Source organism: Callorhinus ursinus, unplaced genomic scaffold, assembly GCF_003265705.2.
Source record: "Callorhinus ursinus isolate GAN/ISIS: 27379988/994484 unplaced genomic scaffold, GSC_fseal_2.0 scaffold26, whole genome shotgun sequence".
NCBI classification, from domain to species: domain Eukaryota; kingdom Metazoa; phylum Chordata; class Mammalia; order Carnivora; family Otariidae; genus Callorhinus; species Callorhinus ursinus.
In genome coordinates, this window is record NW_027397088.1 from 14,523,523 (window position 1) to 14,546,801 (window position 23,279).

The following is a 23,279-nucleotide window of genomic DNA, read 5'->3' on the forward strand; positions in this document are numbered from 1 at the left end:
TGTTTTGGTCTTTCCCCACAAACTGTGTGCGTGTGTGTTTCGTTTTAATAGGAGAGGCTCTCCTGTGGCTGAGATAATTTCGACAGGCGGGCCTGACAGCCCAAGCCAGAAGGCAGGGAGCCGCGCACTAGACCTGCGGAGTTCCGTGGGAAGCCTAAGGAGTCTCTGGTTACAATAGAACCTGGAGAAGAGTGAGTCCTGGGTTCACCTCTGGCGTCACCACCCCGACGGTGGGCGACTGGGGAAGCTGCGCCACCTCTCTGAATCCGGGTTCCTCTGGGGGACGGGAGGAGCAGACACCCCCCTCTCCCCGCCCCCGGGGAGGGCCTCGCTCCCGCTTGCGGGGAGGGTCAGCGGGGCGCCGTGACGCGCGCCGCGCCGTTTGCAAAAGCCCGAGCGCGCCGCGTCACGCCCGGGTGGCGATCGCCGCGGCCCCGCAGCCGCCGCAGCCGCGCGGACTCGGGGCGCGCGGGGGCGGGCGACGGGGGCGGGGCCGGGGCGGGGGCGCCCCGCGGGTGGCAGGCGCGGGGGAGGGCTCGTCGCCCCAAGCTGCGGCCGCCCGCCGGGGATTTCCCCTGGGCGGCGCCCGGGGAAGTCCCTGTGCGCGCGGCTATAAGAGAGCGGCGCCGCCGAGCGCGCCCCAGGCCGGCGGACCCCAGCCATGTCGCGCGGCTTCCGGCTCCTGCTCCTGAGCTGCGGTAGGGCCCCGGACGCCGAACCCCCCCGCGCCCCCCCCCCCCGCTCCCGGCGATACCCGCCCTCTGCTCGCTGGCTCACGCCGCTCTCTCTGTCCCTTTTGCAGTCTGCAGCCTGGCGCCCGCGACGCGGGAGATGAAGGTGGCTTGTTCCGAGGCTGTGGACTTGCCGTGCACCGTCCACGTGGACCCTCAGGGCCCCTACAAAGTCTTCTGGGCCAAGGTATGCGCGGCGATGCCCGCGGGCTCAGGCTCGGCCGGCTCCGCTGGGGGCAGCGGGGGACCACCTCCCTTGGGCAGGCGACTCTGTGTAGCCCCGGGCGGTCTCCAAGTCGCCGGTCTTCCCGCACGCCTTCCTTTCCCTCCCCCCTCGTCCCCCCCCCCCCCATCTAGGTACCAGGCGATTCGATTCGATTCGATTTTGTTCCCCAAGGACCTAATCCTTTTCCTACCCCTAAAGGTGGCCTGAGATGAACGATCCAAATAAGCCGCTTTGGAAGCGCAGAGACCCTCTTATTTGGTTGAATTCTGGAGGCCACCTGTGGTTGTGACCAGCAGGCCACGAAGAAAGCAGCTAGGGCAGATTTGGGTATCGGAGAGGAGGCCTGTCCCCGGAGTTCTGATTTCTGGTGTCTGGGGACTGTGATGCCCAGAATTTGGGGACAGGGAGGGAAGGAATGGGCACTTTGAGAGCAAGGACTCAGAGATCGTTCGAGATGGTTTCGGCTTGTTTCCCAGGTGGGAGTTGTCTGTCAGCCATCCCCTTGGTGGGTTCCCCTGGCCCCACGCTGGTCGCTGCTGCTTGGCGCTCCGGCAGGCCATCCTGAGAGGCCCAGCATGGGGGGGCGTCTGGGGGGGGCGGCGTCCCTGTAAGAGAAGTGAGTTGCTCTGGGGCGTTTTTTTAAGGATGCCTCTCAACTGGAACCTTTTCAGATGCTAAGACCGCTGTTCTGGCGGCTTTGCCAAGCCAAGCGGTCTCTGGTCTTTTGCTCACCTCCTTTCATGAGGTTACCCACACAGCACCTCTAGTTTCAGCCAAGTGCATGTGATATTCTAGCCTTGCTCTGCAGCATCTGACCTTAGAGGAAATCTCAGAGCGCAGGCTTTTCTTCTGCCCTCCAAAAAAGATGCTTTTAAGAACCTGCGGCGGCATTCAGCAAGGAAGCATGGGACAGTTGTGTGTGTGTGTGTGTGTGTGTGTGTGTGTGTGTGACCAGACTGTCAGTTTGCCTGGACCGTGCTGCACCATTGCTTTTGTGTATTTTGCGCAGCACCCGGTGTCTGCCCTGCTAATTGTGAAAGTGCCCAGTGAATTCAGGCTGGCACTTGGTGAGTTTCGTGCACTGGCTACATTGTTGCGGCCTTGGAGCACTGTCCTGTGTAGCAAAGTAGGTTTGTGATTATTCCCACTTCATTTCTGCTTTATTCACTGTGGGATCAGAGAATGTCGCAATTCCAAAATGGTTCTTGTAGTAAAAACAATAGCACCCAAACAAAAATATTGTAAAAACATGATCGTTTGAGTGCTCACTCTATGCCAGCCTCTGAGGTAAATATTTACCTACGTTATCTGTTTCGGTCCTTCCAATGGACTTAAGAGATCGGTCCTGCTACTGCTGTTCCCATTTTACAGATGAGGAAACAGTCTCAGGGAGGGAAGGAATGCCCGCTCACTGTTACACGGCTGGCTGAATGATGAGGGAGGGATTTGAACTAAGTAGTCTCATTCCACAGCCTGAGTGCTCAGAGGCCTATCTTGATGTCTCTGTTTTCTATCTCAGTTACTTAAGGTAAAGAAAATAAAAGTGTCCTTGGTCTGGCCAGGCAGGGACTTAGTTATCTTAAAGAAGGGGGGGGGCATGAAACCATGATCCCTTCCCAAGACAAATTTAAAAAAGAAAATAATATTAATATTCCCAGGGGAGTAATTAAAAGGTACTCATGAAACAAGTAGATGGGGTTTCAGACTGTAAAGTTCCAACAGTGGTCAAGGTAAATCCTCTTGCACAAAGTCATTTGGAATGAGTAAACCATAGCAATTAACCTTTGGCTTCTCCTTGGATGTCAGCTGATGATGTAACTCTATAATATATGTGCTTGTTTACTGAACACGGTTCTTGCGTGATTTACCCTGAAGGTCTCCCAAAACCCTGTTAAAAAAAAAGACAGCAGTCTCTTGGCATTTTCTTTTTTTCTGTTGGTTCGTGGAATAGGGTCACTGCAAAATCATGCCGTTGTTACTTTTTTAAAAGAGGGAAACGGTGAATCAGGTCCCGGTGGAGAGGCGAGCTTTGTGATGCTGATAAACGATTCGGATCCCTTGAAAACGAAATGCATTGTTCCTTCAAGTGCTTTTTAACAGGTCTCTGCATGTTCTGTAGATATTTATTCTTTCCCAGCCCAGTAATTATACTTTTGTGCTGATTGTGTTTGTACAACAAAAGTGGATAGAGTATTCTGGAAATCAGGTCAGTGGTGAAATACTGAAATACTTGGTTTTACAGAAGATTGAGCAGCTTTTCGTTTTTTCCCCCACACCACTTTCTTGTAAAATGTTTCCGGAGACTGAAGAGGTGGCTATGAAAGAGGACTTTAAACCTGATGGCCACAGCTGGCCTCGCTCATGTCACCTCCCTCATCATCGCTAGTATGGTTTTTCAGACTCTTTGCACAGCTGTGGGCCCTGAGCTGGACAAGGGAAGCCGAGTCGCTTGGAGTGGGTTTGTTGTTGTTGTTTTTTGTTTTGTTTTTACCATCCACCAGATTGATTCACATTCTCATAGGTCTTCTGCATATCACAATTATGGTTATAATGACTCACAATTTAAATTTCTGTGTACCACTCAGTTCACCCCCACCACAGGGCGTCCTGCCACTGTCCAATTGACAGTGATTACTAGTGATTACCAAAGGACCCATATAAACCATGTGTTTCTTATCATGTGCCTTTTACGGGAAGACCCAAAGCAGAGGGCATCCAATTAGTGTTTGTGATTATTAGGGCAAGTGGGGAAGAAGCAGTGTCCATATTATCTTCTGTTTCAAAGGCACAGTGAGAGGGGGCTGGGGGAGGCTTAATACAGACGTGCACAGGGGGTCATAGGGGGAGCCAAGGGTGGGCAGAGATAGCCCAATTCCTGTTAACCCAACTCTTATTTCCCATGGACCAGTGGCCTTCTAACTGGGATCCATCAGTGGGGCCTCCTCTCATCCTTTCCTGCCTGTACCTGTTAAGGCAGGGTGGGTGGTTGAGAAGAAATAGAAATGTGCCTTCACATATCTATTAGAATAGTAGCTAAATTTAGCCTTTAAAGTTGTGAATTGACTGTGGTTGTTTAGGGAGGTATTTTGAAAAAATATGCAAGCAGACTTTGGTCCAGCACTCTCTCCCATTGGCTGCAAGCGTCTTGCATCAGAGGGCATAGCAGCATCCCATGTCTCCCAGGAGTAAGCACATCCATTAAAGGGGTACTCCTGGGTGCCTGGGTGGCTCAGTTGTTTGGCGTCTGCCTTTGGCTCAGGTCATGATCCCAGGGTCCTGGGATCGAGCCCCGCATCGGGCTCCCTGCTCTGCGGGAAGCCTGCTTCTCCCTCTCCCACTCTCCCTGCTTGTGTTCCCTCTCTCGCGCTGTCTCTCTCTGTCAAATAAATAAAGAAAATCTTAAAAAAAAAAAAAAAAGGGCTACTCCTGAGCTTTCTGCTGAGTGTAAGTGGGGTCACAGTCTCTTTAATGAAGCTGCACTAGTTTGGAGGGAGAGGATGATACTGGATGGAGTGTTTGAGCACGGTGGGGTTTGCTACTAATAATAACAAGTGGTTATTTATCAGAGAGATGTACTACCATCTTGTAGCATGCTAGGAGCCCCAATCGCCTATGTTGATGCATAACGAAAGAGGATATACAGTGTCAACCTAGGATGATATTGCGGGGGTGAGGACACGTCACAAGACAAATGCCCTTTTCAGATTTTTTCCAACGGAAGGGAGAAAGGGGAAGTAAGACTGATTTCAGAGGTCAGTCTTGATTTTGGAATAGTGTGAAGAGCCCCCAGCTGTGGCAGATAATGGGCTACCCCCTGGCCCAACAGGGCTGGCAGAGAGCCGGTTAATGGCTTGCAGGAAGCGACTTGCAAAGTTCAAGGATAGTCACCACGCAGATCTTGCTTCTTCTTGATTTGTTATGAAGCTGTCTTCCGTGTATATTGCGAATCTCCTCTTCAGTGTAGTTCTGTTTTCTGTCTCGACTATCGTTGTGTGATGATGCACCACAAAGCAAGAAGCCCTGCGAAAGCAGAATCCCTTAGTAGGCACTGGAGTTGATGAACAGTCTGGGCAGGTGTGATCTGTTCGGCCACAAATGCTGATGGACCTGTGAAGGAGCCAGTGTGTGCCACTCACTAGACTTCCTTGATTCTAGAATTTTATCTGCTGTAAGATAGATTTAAGAACATATATTTAGGAGAGAAAGGAAACATTTCCTATATTAAACAGAGAAGCCCTGAAACATTGAAATGTGAAAACAATGTGTGTGTGTGTTAGCATCAAAGGAAAGTCCTATACTACTTGACCTGGTGGAATCACTTTTATGGGCTTTACATTAGGTCAAACCACGAAGGACATAAAGTTGGTTTTCAGAGGTCTCTTGTATTTACAATTTTTCGTTAGTCAGTATTTCTGAAGTCCCAAATGTGTTCCAAGTCCTGGGCCTCATGCTGGCCATCTTAAAATCAGCAGGGAATTTTGCCGGAGGACCATCTTGAGCAAAGACGTGGAAAAGGAATGCACAAGCATTTTGGGGAACCACTGGGGTGACCAGTGATCTGTGAGGGAGAATTATACAGGAGAGGGTGGGGAGATGTTACAGAGAAGGCTGGGAATAGGTGGTGAGGAACCTTGAACGCCCACCTATAATGGCTTGAACTCCTTTTGGCAGCAAGGAGTCATTGAAAGTTTTTAAGCAAAGAGGATGACCTAATGACACGTATTTGTAAAGAAGAGCATATTTCTTGTGGTGAAAGACCCACTCTGATTCATCCTGGAAGATGAGTCCCAGAGGGAGGCCTTGTTCTTTCACTACAGCAAAATCTAATCAGGTCAACTCAGCCAAGAACTCAGCACATTTCTGAGATTCACCTTCCCTTCTTTCTTGGCCACCTGTCGTGTCCCATGGTTTTACAAACGAGTGGGCAACACAGCACGTGGCTGCCTCAGAGGGGCTCTAGGAGTCTTAGCCAGCTGAGAATGGGCCAGCACTGAGATTTTGGGGACAGTGACAAGTCAGAACAAAGTTGCTACAGTCTTGCAGGGTGCAAGAGTGTAGGGAGGAAGAAGGCAGCTGGGGGTTAAACAGAAAGAAATCAAACACTTGTTTTCCATGAATAAAAGGGGAAACCTAGGTCATGTGAGAAACAACATTATCTTAGTTCTGTATTTGGTCGTATCACTACACACAGAAGAGGAAGTTAGGAGAAGGTCTTAGTGATGTAAGGGAAGGTCTAGGGTAGAGCAAGGCTAAAAAGAGATTCATTACCTAAAAAAGGGTTTCTTCATCTGAAATTGTTTGCATAAGCTTTTCCTGGCGACTCCAGCGATGATCCCACATTTTCTACCAAAAGCCCTAGCTCAGAGCTAGACCCATGTACTTCCTAAGATTTAAAGAACACCCATAAACCGACTTTGGATTTTTGGTTTTGCGCTGAGGTGTAGCTGGTTAAAATTCCTGTGTGGATCATGTAATATTGGTTCAGACTAGGGAGCCCAAGGCTTATTTCTATCACACGGTGTTTTGTGGAGCACCAACTATTGGTCTACTGCATGTTATTGTCCCAAATCTCTAAGAGATGATAGATTCCAGAAGAGGGGGTAGTTAGTTAGGATTATAGGTCCAGGTGAGGAGAACCCAGGAGAAAAGCAGGATGCCAGTTGCCATAAGCAATTCATAATCACCTTGGACCAGACACTCTGGGTCAGTTCTGGAGCACGAAAGTTCTAAATCAGATTAGGCCTGGATGTCTCATTCCCTGAGGAGAGGCGAGCATTGTGACCCCAGGGGACAAGTAAGACTGGTCTGCAGGCTGTACCATGTGGAGAGAGCTCCCTCCATGACACATTAATTCATGGGGCGGTTTGAGGTATCCCTATCAGTGAAGGACCCTTTCAGTTGCGAAGCATTGTAATCCAGTCAAAACTCGCTTAAAGTAAAGGGAATATATTGGTTTATATAGTTGAAAGGGAAAAAACTTTAAAATTATAATTCACACTTCAGTTATACCTCGTGTTGTGGGTAGAACTGTGTCCCACAGAAATATTATCCCTGGTATCTGCAAATGTGACCTTATATGGAAATGGGGTCTTTGCAGAAGTCATCAATTTAAAGTGAGATCATACTGAGTTAGGGTTGGTCCTAATCCAATGGCTGGTGTCCTTATAAGAAAACAGAGATACAGACAGGGACACACAGAGGGAGCGCCATATGAAGGTGGAGGCAAAGGCTGGAGGGATGTGTCTACAAGCCAAAGAATGACGAGGATGGCTGGCAAACACCAGAAGCTTCTGGAATGAGGCATGAAACAGATTTTTCCCTAGAGCCTTCAGAGAGAGAGCATGGCCCTGTCAGCCCGTTATGGGCTTTTGGCCTCCAGAACTGTGAGAAATATATTTCTTTATTATTATTATTTTTAAAATTTTATTTATTTATTTGACAGAGAGAGACACAGCGAGAGAGGGAACACAAGCAAGGGGAGTGGCAGAGGGAGAAGCAGGCTCCCCGCGGAGCAGGGAGCCGGATGCGGGACTCGATCCCAGGACCCTGGGACCATGACCTGGGCTGAAGGCAGACGCTTAGCGACTGAGCCACCCAGGCGCCCCTTTATTATTTTTTATTTTATTTTTAAAATTGTAATTCCAGTAGAGCTATCATGCAGTGTTATATTAGTTTCCAGTGTACAACATAATGATTCAACAGTTCTGGGCATTACTCAGTGCTCATCGTGGTTAGTGTGCTCTTCATTCCCGTCCCCCCCACCCACCTCTCCTCTGGTAACCATCAGTTTGTTCTCTGGAGTTAAGAGTCTGTTTTTTGTTTGTCTCTTTTTTTCTTTGTTCATTTGTTTCTTAAAAGACAAATATGGTATTTGTCTTTCTCTGACTTATTTCACTTAGCGTAATACCCTCTAGATCTGTCTGTCTTGTTGCAAATGGCAAAATCTCATTCTTTTTTTATGGCTGGTAATATTCTATTGTGTGTGTGTATATGTATGTGTATATGTACACACACACCACATTTGCTTTATTCGTTCATCTATCGATGGACATTTGGGCTGCTTCCATAGTTTGGCTATTGTAAATAATGCTGCAGTAAACATAAGTATGCATATATCTCTTCAAATTAGCCTTTTCGTCTTCTTTGGGTAAATACCCAGTGGTGGAATTACTGGATCATAGGGTAGTTCTGTTTTTAATTTCTCGAGGCACCGCCATACTGTTTTCCACAGCGGCTGCACCAGTTTGCGTTCCCACCAACCGTGCACGAGGATTCTGAGAAAATACATTTGTGTTATTTTCAGTCGCTCAGTTTGTGGCGCTTTGTTATGGCAGCTTAGGAAAGAAATGGAGCTGGGTTTAGAGGTTCATGAATATCCCCAGGGTTTGGTGACTTTCTGTCCCTCAGCTCTTCCTTTCTTCATATTGGTTTTACCATCAGCCTCCATCTGCATGGCAGAGAGACTGTGGCTGATAACTGCAGTCTTTGGAGCCTCTCAGGATCACGTGCAAAGGAAAAGATTGTGCCTCTCTTCTAATATGTCGACAAATGTCTGCTTATATTTAAGTGGCTTTGATTGGGGCATGTGGCCATCAGAGCGGTCTCTCTGGTCACAGATGTCAGGCCTGAGTTACGCGTGTGCCTCCTCCAGAACCAGGTTGTAGTGACCTCTGAAGGACGCGAATCAGCACTTACAAGACTGCCCCTTCCAGGCCCCGCGGGACCCAGGAGAAACGAATGGAAGGAGGCCGTGTGGCGTGAATAACGAATGGGCAAACCCCAGTTCCAAGGGGTTTTGCCACATTTATTATCATGATGCTTTAGAAAATTCAGAATGTTGTGGATATTTTGGACACATTGTGGGTTGAAAATAATTTCTTTTTAGAGCAGAGGTTGGGACTTCTAGAACAACTTTGCCAGGGAGGAAACGGGAAGTTATCAGGTATAACAACAACTACTATGACCAACATTCCCCGCACTTTCATGTATTTTCTCTTTTGTTACTTAAAATATCTCCCAGTAGCAAGTAAGAGAGTCACAGGTGGGGAAATGAGACTCAGGGATGAGGTGCTTTACCTAAGACGACCCAGCTCACTGACCGTGAATCTGGACTTTGGGCCTTTAATGCCAAAGCCAGTGCCCTTGTAACTCCCACATTTTCTCTAAAATTTACTCGTTCCCTCAGCAGAATGCCTTTTGAATAATTCCAGTGTGCCGGGAACTATTTAGAATGGGATGGGAAATATGTGGGCTGGGAAAATGAGAGAGAGAGAAGAGTAACACGTTTAGGGCTCTCTGTGTGATGGACAGACGCTATGGCCTGTGATACACGCCCATCGTCACGGGGTCTTCACACCACTCTCGTGAGATACAGTCTCCCCCACCCCCACCCCCGTGTCCGCAGAGCAGACGGGAGCTGCTGGGTCAGTTGGCCAGAGTAGCACTAGCCGCGGTAGGGCTGGGCCTTGCTTCCAGGTCTGTTTGACTCCAAAGCCTGTGCTCCTAATTACGTTGCCTCTGCCATACTCATAACTCTCTTAGCAGCCATAAATTCAGCTCTGTCTGTTAGACCCAGTAAATTTCAAAGTGGAAAATCATTTTTCCAATAAAACTACACTTAGAAAAAAACGATGTTAATGCGCATACATTCTACCCTCATTATGACATCAACCTCCGAGCCAAACTATTTTGCACGTTATAAAGAGCTGTTTTTATGATGAATGGGGATTATATTGGCACTTTAATTGAGTTAGAAACCAAGGTACATGAAAGTTAGTGCATGAGAAATGCAATAAAGAAAAAGCTGTTCAATGTGATTGGAATATATCAAATTACTTTCATACCACCTTTAAATACATAAAGTCCATACCTTTAAATACGTTTAATCAAATTGTTGGATTAAATATTTAAATGCATATTGCACACACATTTTGCTCCTCAAAAAAATCTCTTCCTTTTCTTTTAGTTTTCTATCACATTCTTAACAGATCTCCTGTATGATAAATTTGAATTCCAGGTTTGTGATCACAATTCTTTCTTTGCAACAGACATGGAACTATTGCTCTTTTATATTCAAATATGGTAATCTAGAAGGTGAGCATGTATTTGGATAAAATTATTTAAACTGAAAAAAAAAAACTTCCAACAATGCAGGGTTTTTGACTGAAATATCGGTTCAATTTAAAACATATTAAATCTGTATTTGATTTCTTTTATTCTAGTTCAGATTTGTCCATCATTAAAATAAACACTTAATTCACATGCCCTTAAAATTAATACTTGTATTTGCTTGCTTTAGCATTCAGCAAATTAAAGAGTTTATTTAATTTGGGGCTTGTGGTTTCCTTAAGGTCAAATCTCCATTTTAGAGAAAGAACATGTTACTTAAATTATTTAGTCACATCGAGGGCCTTGAGACAAATCAAATGTCCCTCGGCTTTCTGAAAATGAGATGTCCTGTATTTTACCCTTCTCTAATCCAATCAAAAATATAGAATTGTCAGCGTAACAGTTAGTGCATGGAGCGTGGATTTTTAAAACATAATTGGGATGAGTGTTTTGAGGAATTAATTTGCCCAAATCGTGTTGTGGTTTAGCGCACTACAATATTAGCTTTGTAAAGTACGCATTAAATAGTTCCCATCAATTATGCTTGGCTGTGAATGAATCCGAGGGTTCCTTTTGTTATAAATTACTATTTCCTAAAATGCTTTTGCAGAGAGGCAATGAAACACTTTCAGATTTGGAATGTTTAAAGAGCTGTTCTTTGCCAGTGGTTGATTTTGAGCCAGCTCAACTGTTTATAAGAACTCATAAAACAAAGCAAAGTTGAGGATGGCCCATTTGCTGGTTGCTTCTTTTCCCTCTTTCTGAAATTCTCCTTTGGTTCTTGATGGTGCTGCTTTTCACCACAGAGGACTCAGCTGATAGCTGCTTGGCCACAGAACTGAAGTTAATGATTTGGACTTTTGCATAAAAAGTCTCTTGGTGCTGCTGGTACCTGCTTGCATTTTGAGCATGCAACGTTAACATAAAATCGACAACGATTTTTGCAGCTGTAGGCAAATCCCAGACTCCCCAGATGGAGTCACATGAGAAGATCTATCTTGAAATGGCATAAAGAAGGAGGAATAGGCATCGTGTGTACATACCTACAGCTTGAAGCTAGAGGGAGTGTTCTGAAATATTTCCAAGTGCATTGTGTGAATTCACAGAAGGTTTTGCTCTGGTTGGTCATCAGGCAAAGACCGCTGCTCGTGACTTGGGCAAGGGTTCCCAAGTTCAGCCCATAGTTTGCTCAGTTTTCTGGGCCTTTCAGGAAGACCCAGGAAGAGGCCATTGGAAGCTGGCCCCAGGAGAACTGAGATATTTTGCCTTGATCCCACGGATGGCTGTGATGGGTCAGTAAATCAAAATTCTGCAGGTTGCTTTGGGGTTGTTTTGCCTTTTGAAACCAAATAGAGGCCTATTGGAGGTTTTGCCACAGGCCTGTGGAAATCTGACCATCGAATAAATGCTTTCGCTGTTTGATACTGCTGATTTTTAAAGTAAATTATTTTCTGCAGATAGGCGGAAGGCATCCGCCAGCCCATTCTGATCACCTGCACGCACTCGCTCCAGCCGGTTTGTCAGCCAGCAGGATAATAGGGCCACCTTTCTGTAAATAAGCGCAATAGTTTCTGTTTCCACCCTCTCCAGAGGGCTCCGCGGTTTTGATCTTGACTTTCAGATGGATCTTTCTGAGTTGAGGGGAGGGGTCACTGGATGGGACCAGAGGCCCCCAGGGAGAAAACCGGAGTTGGATAATCTCAAAATGATTGTTGCAACCAAGTTTCTGTCCTTTCAGATGCAGGATTTCTAGCAAGACAGGGTCTGGTGAAATTTATTAGAAATAAATCTGAGTTGACGCATTTGGAGGGTAATTCAGAGAAGAAAGGCAGGATGAGACAGAGAGGCAGCAAACACCGGGCTGCGTTCCTTCAAACTGACCTCATGGAGGTGTGAGAGCGGCTCTTGGGACAGACGGACCCTGAAGGGTCCTGGGCACCTGCCCCTCAAAAGCTCTGGTAGGAGGGAGCCCCTCAGCCAGGCGCGGAGAAGGGGGCAGGGCGTGAGCACATGATGAGGCTGCAGTTCGTGGTTTAATTAGGCTTGAAAAGGGGAAAACTGGACTAAATTAGATGTATTACAGAATCAGTTGTATGGCTTGAGTTCCCCCTAAGTTTCCTTGGGTACTCCTTGTTTTTTTTTTTTTTTTTTTTGCTTTTTTTTTGAACATCTGAAGGCCGCAGTCTGTAGATCCTTGATTATTTAGGAAGGAACCTTTCAACCCAAGAAGAGCCGTCAAGAAATGGGGTTTACTTTCATAGACTCTGCCTGAGAAAACCCCTTCGTCTCAGCCCCCGGTGCCGGCAGTGAACGGAGCAGGGTTTCTTGCGGGAGCCGTAAATCTGCCACCAGATGTCTCTGCAGCCCGCTCGGCAGAATGCTAACGAGCACCGGGGCGGGGGAGGCCGGAGCCCTGGCTTTCTGGGGACCTCCAGGTGCATTCCCTCGCGTTGTAAATGAAGCAGAAGCCGCCGAGTGTGTGGTTTGTGTGTGGTGTGTGTGTAATGTGTGTGTGCCCCGCATGTGCGGTTTGTGTTTAGTGTGTGGTGTATGTGTGTAATGTGTAGTGTGTGTTGTGTGTGTGTAGTGTGTTCGTAGTGTGTGTGCAGCGTGTGTGCGTGCGTGTTCTTCCCTGAGCTGCCTGGGGCTCCCCGGCCCCCCCCCGCCCCCCCCCCCTTCCCCCGTTCCCCCCCTCCCCCCGGCCCCCCCCCCGGCCCCCGGCCGGGGGGGCCGGGGGGGGGGGCCCCCCCCCCCCCCCCCCCCCCAGCGCTGAGAAGAACAGTGACTTGCCTTCCCGTTTGTCACTCGGTTTTGGAAGCTTGAAAACATCTCACTGGAGGACTGGCGGGCAAGCTCGTTAGGCAAACTAAACATCTATCTGGGGGAATAACGGGACGGTTGCCTAATCTTTGGAGTACTAGATGATGCAAAGACCCCACCAATTTGACCAAGAAGACCGTTGAGGGAGAGAGACCCAGCCAGATGAGCGGGGTTGGATTTGGCCTCTCCTGCCGTCAGGCTGCTCTGTGTGGGTACAAAGATTGAAGCCATCAGTGTCCTTCCCTGTGCGTCTTGGCATGAGCGGCCCATGATCTTGCACACATGGTGTGCACACAGTCTTCCTGCCCCGCTGGAGAGTCAGCCCGGTCCAGTCTGCGGCGTCACGCGCGGCCCCACGCATACCGTGGGTTTGGAAGGACGCGGTGCCCGTTTCTAGGAGGCACGGCTTGTGCAGCTGTGTGCTTTTCGCTGAGTCGTCAGGCCGAAGTCTCCAGTTTAGGAACAGTTCCAGATAAAGGGCCGAGATACTAAGGATCGTTCAGTGAGTGAGTTGGTATCTGAAGAAAACAAGAGAACGTTTAATAACGAACAATCGGCCACAAAATATGACTCAGTGTGATTCATGCACTTCATCTCATCACCCTCGTCCACACGTCGTTCTTGTCGGCAGCAACACTCTGTCCTTTGTGGAGGCTGGAAGCTGGGCTACAGAGAATCATAAAATGCAGGCCTGATCCTATTCCAGAAAATAGAGCCTGAGAGAATTTTCATATATTTTCTCCTCCCCCGAAGGTCACACATGCATAATATTTTGTTTTAAAAAAACTAGCTGAGGATGGATATTATGAAAACCAGAGGCAGAACCTGGATGGTGGCGGGTGGGGGGGCTGTTTGCAGGCTCTGTCAACGGCGTGATGCAGTGTGATTCTTTTTCAACAGCTGATGGAGGGTGGCAAGGAGTGGACTGAGGTGCCCCAGGAGGGTCTGCAGTACCACCGGCAGAAGGAAGACTCCTTGGAGGCCCCCGGTGAGGGGCTGTACTTGAAGATCCAAAACACTAGTCGCTGCCACACGGGGACATACAGGTGCACCGTGGAGGAGCAGGACGGGCAGAGAAACCAAAGCGGCACAGTGACCTTGAAAGTGACAGGTGAGGTGACCCGCTGCACCTGTTTCCCCCTTGCAAAATGCGTGTGCACTTGCAGTAGGCCCTAAAACCCTCTCAGCCGGAGTCTAACTGGGAGCTTTGGATCGCATCTGTGCCTGAAAGCTAAATTCTCCTACAAGAATGTCAGAACTTTTTCTGCTCCTTCCTCCCTCCCCCCTTGCCTCCCTTCTTCCTTCCTTCTCTCCTCCCCCCTTCCTTCCTTTTTTTCCTTCCTTCTTAATAAAGACAGATCCGTCCTAGTCAGATAAATGCCAGATGTAGCCAAACCACTAATCAGGGTGTTGTTTATTCATACGAGAGTCCTTTGAAGCAAATAGGAAGTATTCAAGACTAATTTTTGGAGAAAGGGTATAGTCCTGAATACATCAGGGTACTGTAGGGCCTTTCTAACCTGGCCTAAGGGGGGCTGCGTCATGTTGCCACCTTTTTACCATGAGAACAGCATCTCCTTCCCATTTACGGTGATGACTTTGCCCAATACCTCAACTAGGGCCGAAGAAAAAGGACACAGCGAGAAAATAATGTTCCAGTGACAGAACACACATTTTTGCTCTATGCAGTAATACCAAGAATTGAGCTCCAGGATGAGGATTATCTCTTTGGATTTCTTTCCCATACTTTTTCTTTATGGAGCTTAAAATATGCCTTGCATTTGACTTTTGCCCAGCGCTTATTAGTGGTGGGGGCTTGAAATGACAAACATGTTGTTGTCATAGAGTTTCCTGATTTTTGTACCTTAACAACTTTTTCCTTTTATTGGGAATCTAAAAGGAATCTGACTTAAGAGAATATTCCTTTTTCACAAGAACAGGATCACTGTGTTGGGCTCAGTGTTTGGATTTGGTTCACTGTTACACACACACACACACACACACCCCTTATGCCCTTCTCAATCTCAAGCCCCTTAGGCTGCTTTGTTGGTCTTCATGCACTTGCTACATCCGACACGGTGCGCTCTGTGCTGGTGTCCGCAGTGGCTGTCACACGGTAGGCTGTGTGTGAATTCACGCTCACACGAGTGAGGGAGGGAGAGCAGAGAGAGGAGGCGTGTTGTGTGGGGTGTGGAGCCGAGAGAAATCGAGAACAGCTGCTTTCCTCTCCTCTCCCGACCACGTTGCCTGCAAGTTAGCTGGTTAGACTCCAGAGTCTCTGGGATCGGGTTCAGCTCGGAGCAATGCTGCTCACTAGTGTGTGACCTTGGGCAAATCACCGTCCTCTCATCTCTAAAATGGGAGCGACCGCATCTCCAACATGTGCTTATGGTGACGGTTGAGGGGGATATTGCACTAAAATGCTTCGCCCCTTGCCTGGGATACACTGAGTGCCAGATAAAGGTTAGGAACCATTAGGAAAATGGCTCTCCACCTTTCTTTTCTCTAGTCACAGACCCTGGCGAGAATCCATCTCTGCCGATACTCAGGAGATGTTGAATCCAGCCTCAGGGGTTGCCAGCAATCTCCAGGCCCATCCCGGCCCCAGGGGAGGACCTCCTCCACCTGCCCCTGCCTGGGCCTTCGAGCAGATTCAGCACATGTTGGATGTCATGTCTGAGTGAGGAGAAGCCACCCTTGCTCTGTCTGCTCCTTCTGCCTTTGCATCCCCAAATGCTGCAGCCACAGCCTTTGGCAGCCCCCCGGGGAGCCCCTTAGCCCACCTTTGCGGGGGGCCTTGGCGGAGGAGCTTTCAGGATTCTATAGAGACGTGCTGACTTCTTCACTCATAGCCCGGCAGCTCACCCGCCCTGTTCCTTCATCCCCCGGCCTCCTGCGGGTAGAGCACCTAGTAGTCTCCACAGCACAGATTCACAAATGGTGCGTCATCCGGTGTGAAGGCATCAGAGAAGCCAGGAAAGGCCGGGCCTCTGAAATGGAGGCAGGTGGGCAACGGGGTCAGTCTGGCCTCGGACTACTGGCTCTGCCCCGGCCTCACTCCCTCCGCCTCTCCGCGCCCCGAGCCCTTCATCTGTAAGATGGGGGTACTCACACCTGCCTCCAGTGATCGAGTGAGATCCATAGGCCAGGCCCGCTGCACACGGCCAGGCACAGGTGCGAGTGAGCTCCAGCCGCCACGGTCACCGCTCTTGCCGCTGTCCCTCGCGCTCGTCTTCCCGATGGCCCAGACGTGAGCTTAGGAGTGGGAGACAAGCAAGACGCGGAAAAAACCCGGCGCAAAGCATTCCTAGCTTTTTATCATGGTCGCAAAGTCCTGTTAAATGGCCTCACGTGTTCCTCTTTTTTTTTTTTTTTTTTTTTAAGGTTGCCCTAAGGAACCCAAAGAAGAGACTTTTCAGAAATACCGAGCTGAGATTGTACTGTTGTTGGCTCTGGTTGTCTTCTACTTAACACTCATTATTTTCACTTGTGTAAGTATCTTTTTAAAAACACCGATTATGATGAAAAGATCACCCGGGGCACCAACCCAAATATATTTTGTAGGCAGCGTGAATCATTTAATGGTGGCGAGAGATGTTCTTCCCTGAACCTTGCACTTGCCGAGGCGCCCGCGCTGTGAGCTCATTGTGGGAAGCGCCGGGCTTGTTTTCAATCTGCTTGCTCTGCGCAGAGCGCTGCAAAGAGAAAACACAGTAAGGTGTGCGAGGGAGGTTTGAGAAGGCCCCGGGTGGGGACAGTGGTGGAGAGTGCAGCACCAACCTTCCACCGTCCTGGGGCAAAGGCACCTCTCTTGCTGTAGGCTTGTGAGCCCGTGCAGCCACGGTGGTAGACCAGCCTCCTTCTCCTGGCCTTGAACTGTTTCCTCCTGGCGGGTTCTCTCCTCTTACATTTTGGGAACTTCCACCTACTCCTTGAGAATTAACCCTGAGAAGTCAGGATAGTGGGGCATATACAGGGAGTGTCCTGGGGTGCTTAAGTGTCCTTGACATGCCCTTGAACTGTTGGTAGCAGGCTCTCCAGCTTCAAGACCCTGAACCTCTTTCTGCATGGCCATGCGCCTGGATTGACCAAAGTTGTAGGGGAGCAAGGCCAGCTCTGGGCCTGATGCACTAGGAAGTGATCTGTCGCATATGTCCCAGTAGCGTCAGGAAGGACAGCCTACTAACAGGACAGAGCTCACCCAAGAGCTGTCCCAGGGCTAGTTCTTGTCACTTACTGGCCCCCTCTACTCACTTCCTTGCCTCTCTGGCCACGGACTCGTCTCTTGGGTGCTATTTTGGATATCAGCCAATCCAGTAAGCGCCTACTGTACAGGCATTAAGCTAGGCACTGATAGGGGGCATAAAAAGGTTATAGGACGTAGCTCCTGCCCTCAAGGAGCTTATGATTTGGTCATTAGAGTTATCTGCACCCAAGATGGTTAGAATTACTAGAGAGAAATTTTAAGATTGAGTGACTTTAGTTTCTTGTTGGCAAATGCCTGTCTCTGTGGGCACTGATTTTCCTTGCAGGTAACTAACAGTAGAGGCTTGCAATGGCCCCAGCCTGTAGTCAGGGAATCTCGTGGTCAGTTTGGAGTTGGCAGTGAAATAGTAGGAGCCCCCTTGTAGACTGAGTGAGGATGCCAGAATGAGCTGGCCAGCCAGCTCTTAGGGAACGAGGCATTTTCCCGATTATTCATCTCTTGACTTACCTCTTTTACTTTTCAGAAGTTTGCACAACAACAGAGTATTTTTCCAGATTTTTCTAAGCCTGTCATGGAACGAGCTTTTCTCCCAGTCACCTTCCCACAGAAACATCTGGAGCCAGTGACTCTTCACAAGACAGAACTGGTATGAGCAGGATTTCTGCAGGTTGTTTTTCCAAAAGTCGAAGAAGGCTCAGTGGTACGCCTGGACGTCCCACAGGACAAGAGAAGAATGAGCCCCACACCGAAGAAGGCATCCTGCCTGTGAAGTCCTTCTGAAACCCCTGACAGTGGGTCTCAGCCCACTTTTTGTGAGCAGGACTTCAGAAACCATTACGTGACCACGTAGCCTGGGGCCACCTGCAGGAAGTCCCTAGTACTGCTGCCTCACAACTACCTTTCTTAGCATTTTCCTCAGCTATCTGGTCAACCTCTTGGAAATCTTTTCAGTCATATACAAGCTATGGTGAGACGCAGTTGGAAGAGGGTCTTGGGAAATACGGACCCGGAGCTGGCCCTGTGATAGACTCTTGAGGACCGCTGTCCTCTGCACATCTGGGAAACATCTCTTTGAATTTGCTTGTGTTTTCTTGTACTAGCCCAGATGGTTTATGTCTGGGAGAAATCGACAGGCCAAACTGTGAGACAGCGGGGAATATTTAGCAAATAATTTCCCAGTGTGAAGGCTCTGCTTTTACTAAGGAGTATTGTGTGTACATAGAAATAACAAGTTGATGAACTGTTCCCCAATGGGGCTTTTTCATCTGTGAAAGACACCCATAAAGAAGCAATAAAGAAGAATGCCACATTTATTTTTATATCCATAGATACCTGTCAAAGAAGGATTTGTTTTTTGTTCTCCTTTTGAAATCTACATCTATGGTTATGTGTCAGGGCTGATGGACAAGTGACCTCAGTATGGAGAGTGAGTGAGATGTCAGAGAGGTCAGAGAACATGACCACAGGACAGCCAGCTAGGTGATGACCTGTTGGAGATGCTGGACCAATCATGCAATCTGGGTTCTAGCCCCGGTTGTCCCACTACCTGACTGTATGATCTTGAACAGGGTCCTCATGATTTCTACTTTCTCAGTTGTAAACCGAAAGGTTGTTGTCTGAGTTGATTGCAATAATGTATGTGAAAATGCTTTGGGAAAGCATAAAGCACTATAAAAATTTGAAGCTCCATTGGGTCATTATCCTTGTTATTACAGTGGTGTTCTAGGCATGAGAGAATGCCTTTCATTTTTCATGTTTTCCATCATTCCAAACAAAGAAGGCCACCAATAAGCCTTTTCCATAGTCTTCTGTGAGTTCTTTTGGGGAAGCGAGGAGGTCATGTCAGTGACACAGCAGCCGAAAGTACTCTAAGATATGGACACACAGGAACCACTGGGCCATGGGGAGAAAGGAGTCCGCAAAATGTTACATTGACATTTTGACAGTTGTTGGGTTTCTCTTGTCAAACCTGGCCCTTTCCCAGCCTGCTTTCCAAAGAGATTTTATCCCATTAGTAGTGCGTGCATTGCCCGTACTGATGTTAGGGAGTCAGAGGGAAGCCAAGGTAATGCAGTGTTCTTGCTTCTTTGTCATACCCTTCACGTCATGAAGTGACTGCATGTGAATAGGGAGTGTTTTTCTTTTTTAGATTTAAAACTACTCCTAAAACTTTGGGATCAGTGCTAGGATGTCTGTAAACTAGTTTGAGAACCAGAACCCAAGATGAAATTCTGGAGATGTAACATTGGCTGAGCCCTTCCAGAGCGAGGGCATTTATGGTCAGTGGACGTCTATGAAACAGCACCCCTTTGTGCCCAAGGATGCCCTGAATCCATCCTCGAGTTGCCTTGCCACCAGGATGTCCATGATCAACGGGACCACATGCGTGACTGCTGGTGAGGGGTGAGGGATGGAAAGAAGGAGGGTCTTGACTTCAGAAGGATGTGGACAGTCAGGGTCTCTGCACCTGGGATTCCTAGGGTTTCACTCAAGATTTGCATATAGGTCCATTACCCTCGAAATGATAAGAACAGTCTAGTACAGTGGCTGTAATAGTTGTAAAAGTATCATAGGTGACTCCTCTTTGGAAAATGGCTCTTTATAAAGATGAATGCTCATAAAATGTCTGTAAAAGCTGTAGATTCCCTTTCAGTGGCATCAACTCCATTCTCAGATGCTTTCCCAGAAGTGCTGGGGAGCCCATTGGCCTGGTAATCACAAGCTCTCTACTCAGCCAGGTTTGAAGCCCAGCCTCAACACTTACAAGCTGTACTTGTAAAACTCTGGGTCGTGGACTGCCTTGTCTGAGCCTCAGTTGGCAGATCTTTAGAATAAGAATAAGAACAGCATCTGCCTAAGAAGTTTGTTGTGAGGATTAAATGAGGTCATAGGTCTAAGAGCTGAGCCCAGGGTCTGGCAAATGGTAAGCCTTAGAGTAATATCAGAGCAAGAAAGAACAAAAAGGCAGCAGAGAAGGTGACCATGAGCCTTTGACAGACGAAGTGGTTTTGTCAAAAGCAAGGAATTGACTTGGTGTAGGAGTTGTGTTGCTTTCAGAGGATGAATACACAATGAAACCAAATACTTCGTGGCCATTGGGATTGCAGTTCAGGAAAGACCAGGGAGGGGGCCACCCCCATTAGCTTGAACTGACTCAAGCGAAAAACATGATGGAGATTTGAAATCAGACTCAACATTTTGCACCTAGTGTTTGGAATGAGAAAAGACTGTGTGTGTGTGTGTGAAAGAGAGAGCAGGGTAAGGTGGGTAGGGCAGAATATATCAAGGAGAGTGAACTGCCTTGATTGAGGAAGGTAGATGATCATGAACCATATTTGTTCTTTGTCTCCACTGGCAGGGAAAGCTTTATTCTCTGGACCCTCCTTGGTCTATGCAGTTAGATCTAAGGTTCAAATAATTTCACTTTGGGATGTCCCAAGACACCAATACAGACATGAATATCAGCACCACATCTTTCCAAAAGAAGGCCTGTGGATTTTGTTTTCATAAAAATTCATAGCAGGTTTCATCATAGGAAACACTGAGCTGCACTCACAGAACCCAACAGAGCCCAATTATTTGCCGGGGTTGCAGGAGAAGGGATCCAGCCACAGCCTGTGGACATAGAGTATGTGAGGCTCATGTGTTTGACCCCATAGCTCAGGGAGAGTCTCAGAATAATGCCGTCTGGTTGTCCCGCCCTTCCCTCATTGGCGACTTTATTTGGCTCGATTAACTGGATCATTGTCTGATACTCCATCTTTCCTATGTTAAAAACAGCCAAAGGCCTAAAAATCCTAGGATAGGAGGTGTTTGCTTAATTCAACAGCAATTAGCCCTCATAGTTTTGCAGCTGATTGTTTGCAGAGCCAGATTTGATCGAATTGGTTGGTAAGATACAATCAATCAGTTCTTTAGTCAGAGTCTTTTATTGCTATTTATTATCCTCTTAAGACTAAGTGTGTTTATTTTCTAATTTTCATTTTTAGATTGCATTCCAAGTTCAAATTCTACCACCTGTAGGGTTCTACCACCTGGAGTGTCTTGTGTGTATGTGTGTGTTGAATGGGTAAAGTTAAACATTAAGTGTGTTTGCTGAGCATTTACTCTGGACAAAGTACTATTGTAGGCATTCTCTGTAATACTCAGAAAAAGCAAGACACACCCATCCTTTCAAGGACTTAAAATCTAGTGGAGGGAGAAATGAGCCTTAAGCTGTAAGCACAGCGACCTGTTAACATGAGGCAAGTAAACAAAGAAGAGTGGGAACACAAACAAAGGACTGTAGGAGGGTCCAACTTCATGTGGGAGCTCCTTAGCAGGCTTTAAAGAACTGATTCCATTTGAACGCAGACTTGAAAGATAAGCAGGATTTTGAATGGTAATAATGGGCGAGGAAGGGCGGTAGGAATGGCAAAGACATGATTGCTAAGGCCTGAGGTAGAGCACACACTTGAACAGCGAATTGCATGAGAGTTCTGTAGGCAGAGGGTACCTAGAGCCCAGGTCACATAGGGAGGAGGCAATAATGGAAGGTAGACACGTTTTTGTAGAGAATTTGTATGGTGGGGCAGTATCGAAGGATTCTGAGCCGGGCAGCCATAAGATAAGGCCCATTTCCAGGACGATAACCTGAAGGATGAAACAAAGGAGCTGGAGGAGGCGGGAAGCAGGAGGATCATCTGGAAGGCAAAGAAAGGAAAGGAAGCCCAAAGAAACACAGCATGGATAGGAGAGAAAGGGAGGAATGGAAATGAGCTCATTTTTATGTGTTGTCTTTTCTATCTTCACTCCTGGGTTTGCTTATGATCCTAGCTGCTGTAAACTTGGGTCTGCTTGCTTTTTTTAAGATCATAGAACAGGAAGAAAGAAGCTATCCCTTCTCTCCTGATCTTTCCATCACAGGTTGAACTTGAATCATCTCAGACCACAGAGAAGGGCCTCGTGTGTCACAGCCATTGCGATAGCTCATAGGACTCTGGTGGCGGTGTAGTACCGGATATTGCATGGGTAAAGCTGGTTTTATCCCTCTTTGCGCCCACTCCTGCCTCAGTTTCCCTGTCCCAGCAGAACAGTCTGGAGTTTTCCCCTTATGGAATCTGATACTACATTTGGTCCACAGTTGGTTGACTCAGGAAACACGGAGTACATCATCCGAGCTCGGCAGGTGGACGTTTTCCTGTGCTTACAGCCACATAGCAGACGTAGGCTTCTTTCATTGGGTCCGAGCCCTTAGACTTTCTCCAGCTGATGACATGTTACATAATTGTTCCTTAGCAAATTTTTACAAATAAAGTCTTCCGGCAGTTGGCGGATGGACAGACCCCGCCAACAAAGTGCAATGATAAACCAAAAAAGATACCTTCCAGGGAGCCCAGTAGGTGCAGTGTGGCTAGCACGGTGTGGGTATGAATATGTCTACATGGATAATGGTGCCACGTAACATGGCTGCTTGTCCCAGAGCTTGACAAATGCCGTATGAGCCCCATTCTGTCGTTCAGAGACAAGGCATTTCACTTGCAGACCTAGTCTTTCCTTTCCACTTCTTTATGTCGTTCTCCCCATGGGATCGCAGGCAGGCGCACAGTTAGGTAACAAAGGACCATCGGGAAAACATCATCTAGGTGGGTTGTATTTGTTCCCATGTTTCCTGAGAAGTTAGGGTGAAGGGAGGAGGCAGAACTTGGACCCTGCCAGCAAATCTTCTCTTCTTTTCTCCTTTCAATGCACGAACATGTACAGAATCTCTCTGGGCAAGGGAGACAGACCTCACTTAGTGGTTCATTTAGATTCTGCATGAATCTAAATTCATGTCTTCAAGGAAGATATTGTTTTATTCTTCATGGTAGGAGGGGCAATTTCTTCAAATTGACCATTCCCCCCCCCCACTCTTTTCCGAAGTAGCCTGTTTACAATCTCCTCTTGTAGATTATGGTACTTAGTAGAGACAAGTAAAGAGAAATTCAGACACTGAAAAGCTTCAAGACATCCCGCAGAGTTGGAATGCTTTTTACAAAGGGGAAAAAAATCTGCAAATGTGTATGTACTTGCTTCTCTCCCCGAAAGAGCCAGCTGGACAGCCCATAAACGGTTCCTATTCAGGAACAACAAAAGCCTGTGTCAGAAGTCAAGGGACAGGAGGCTGAGAACTAATAATAATTTTGCACTTACTCAGCAGTTTTCATCC

General features: G+C 47.7%; 1 protein-coding gene across 2 annotated transcripts; it reads left to right on the plus strand.

Moving 5' to 3' along the window:
• Positions 1-542: 542 nt before the first annotated feature.
• CD83 (CD83 molecule) lies at positions 543-18,781 on the plus strand. Of its 2 annotated transcripts, none has more exons than XM_025891236.2 (5): positions 543-698; positions 803-918; positions 13,786-13,996; positions 16,270-16,376; positions 17,616-18,781. In XM_025891236.2, exons 1-5 carry the CDS (start codon positions 662-664, stop codon positions 17,742-17,744), a joined length of 600 nt encoding a protein of 199 aa, XP_025747021.1. In that variant the 5' UTR covers positions 543-661; the 3' UTR covers positions 17,745-18,781. The 2 variants fall into 2 exon arrangements, with proteins under 2 accessions (XP_025747021.1, XP_025747022.1); XM_025891237.2 differs by having other exon boundaries at positions 17,619-18,781.
• The last annotated feature ends 4,498 nt before the right edge of the window (positions 18,782-23,279 follow it).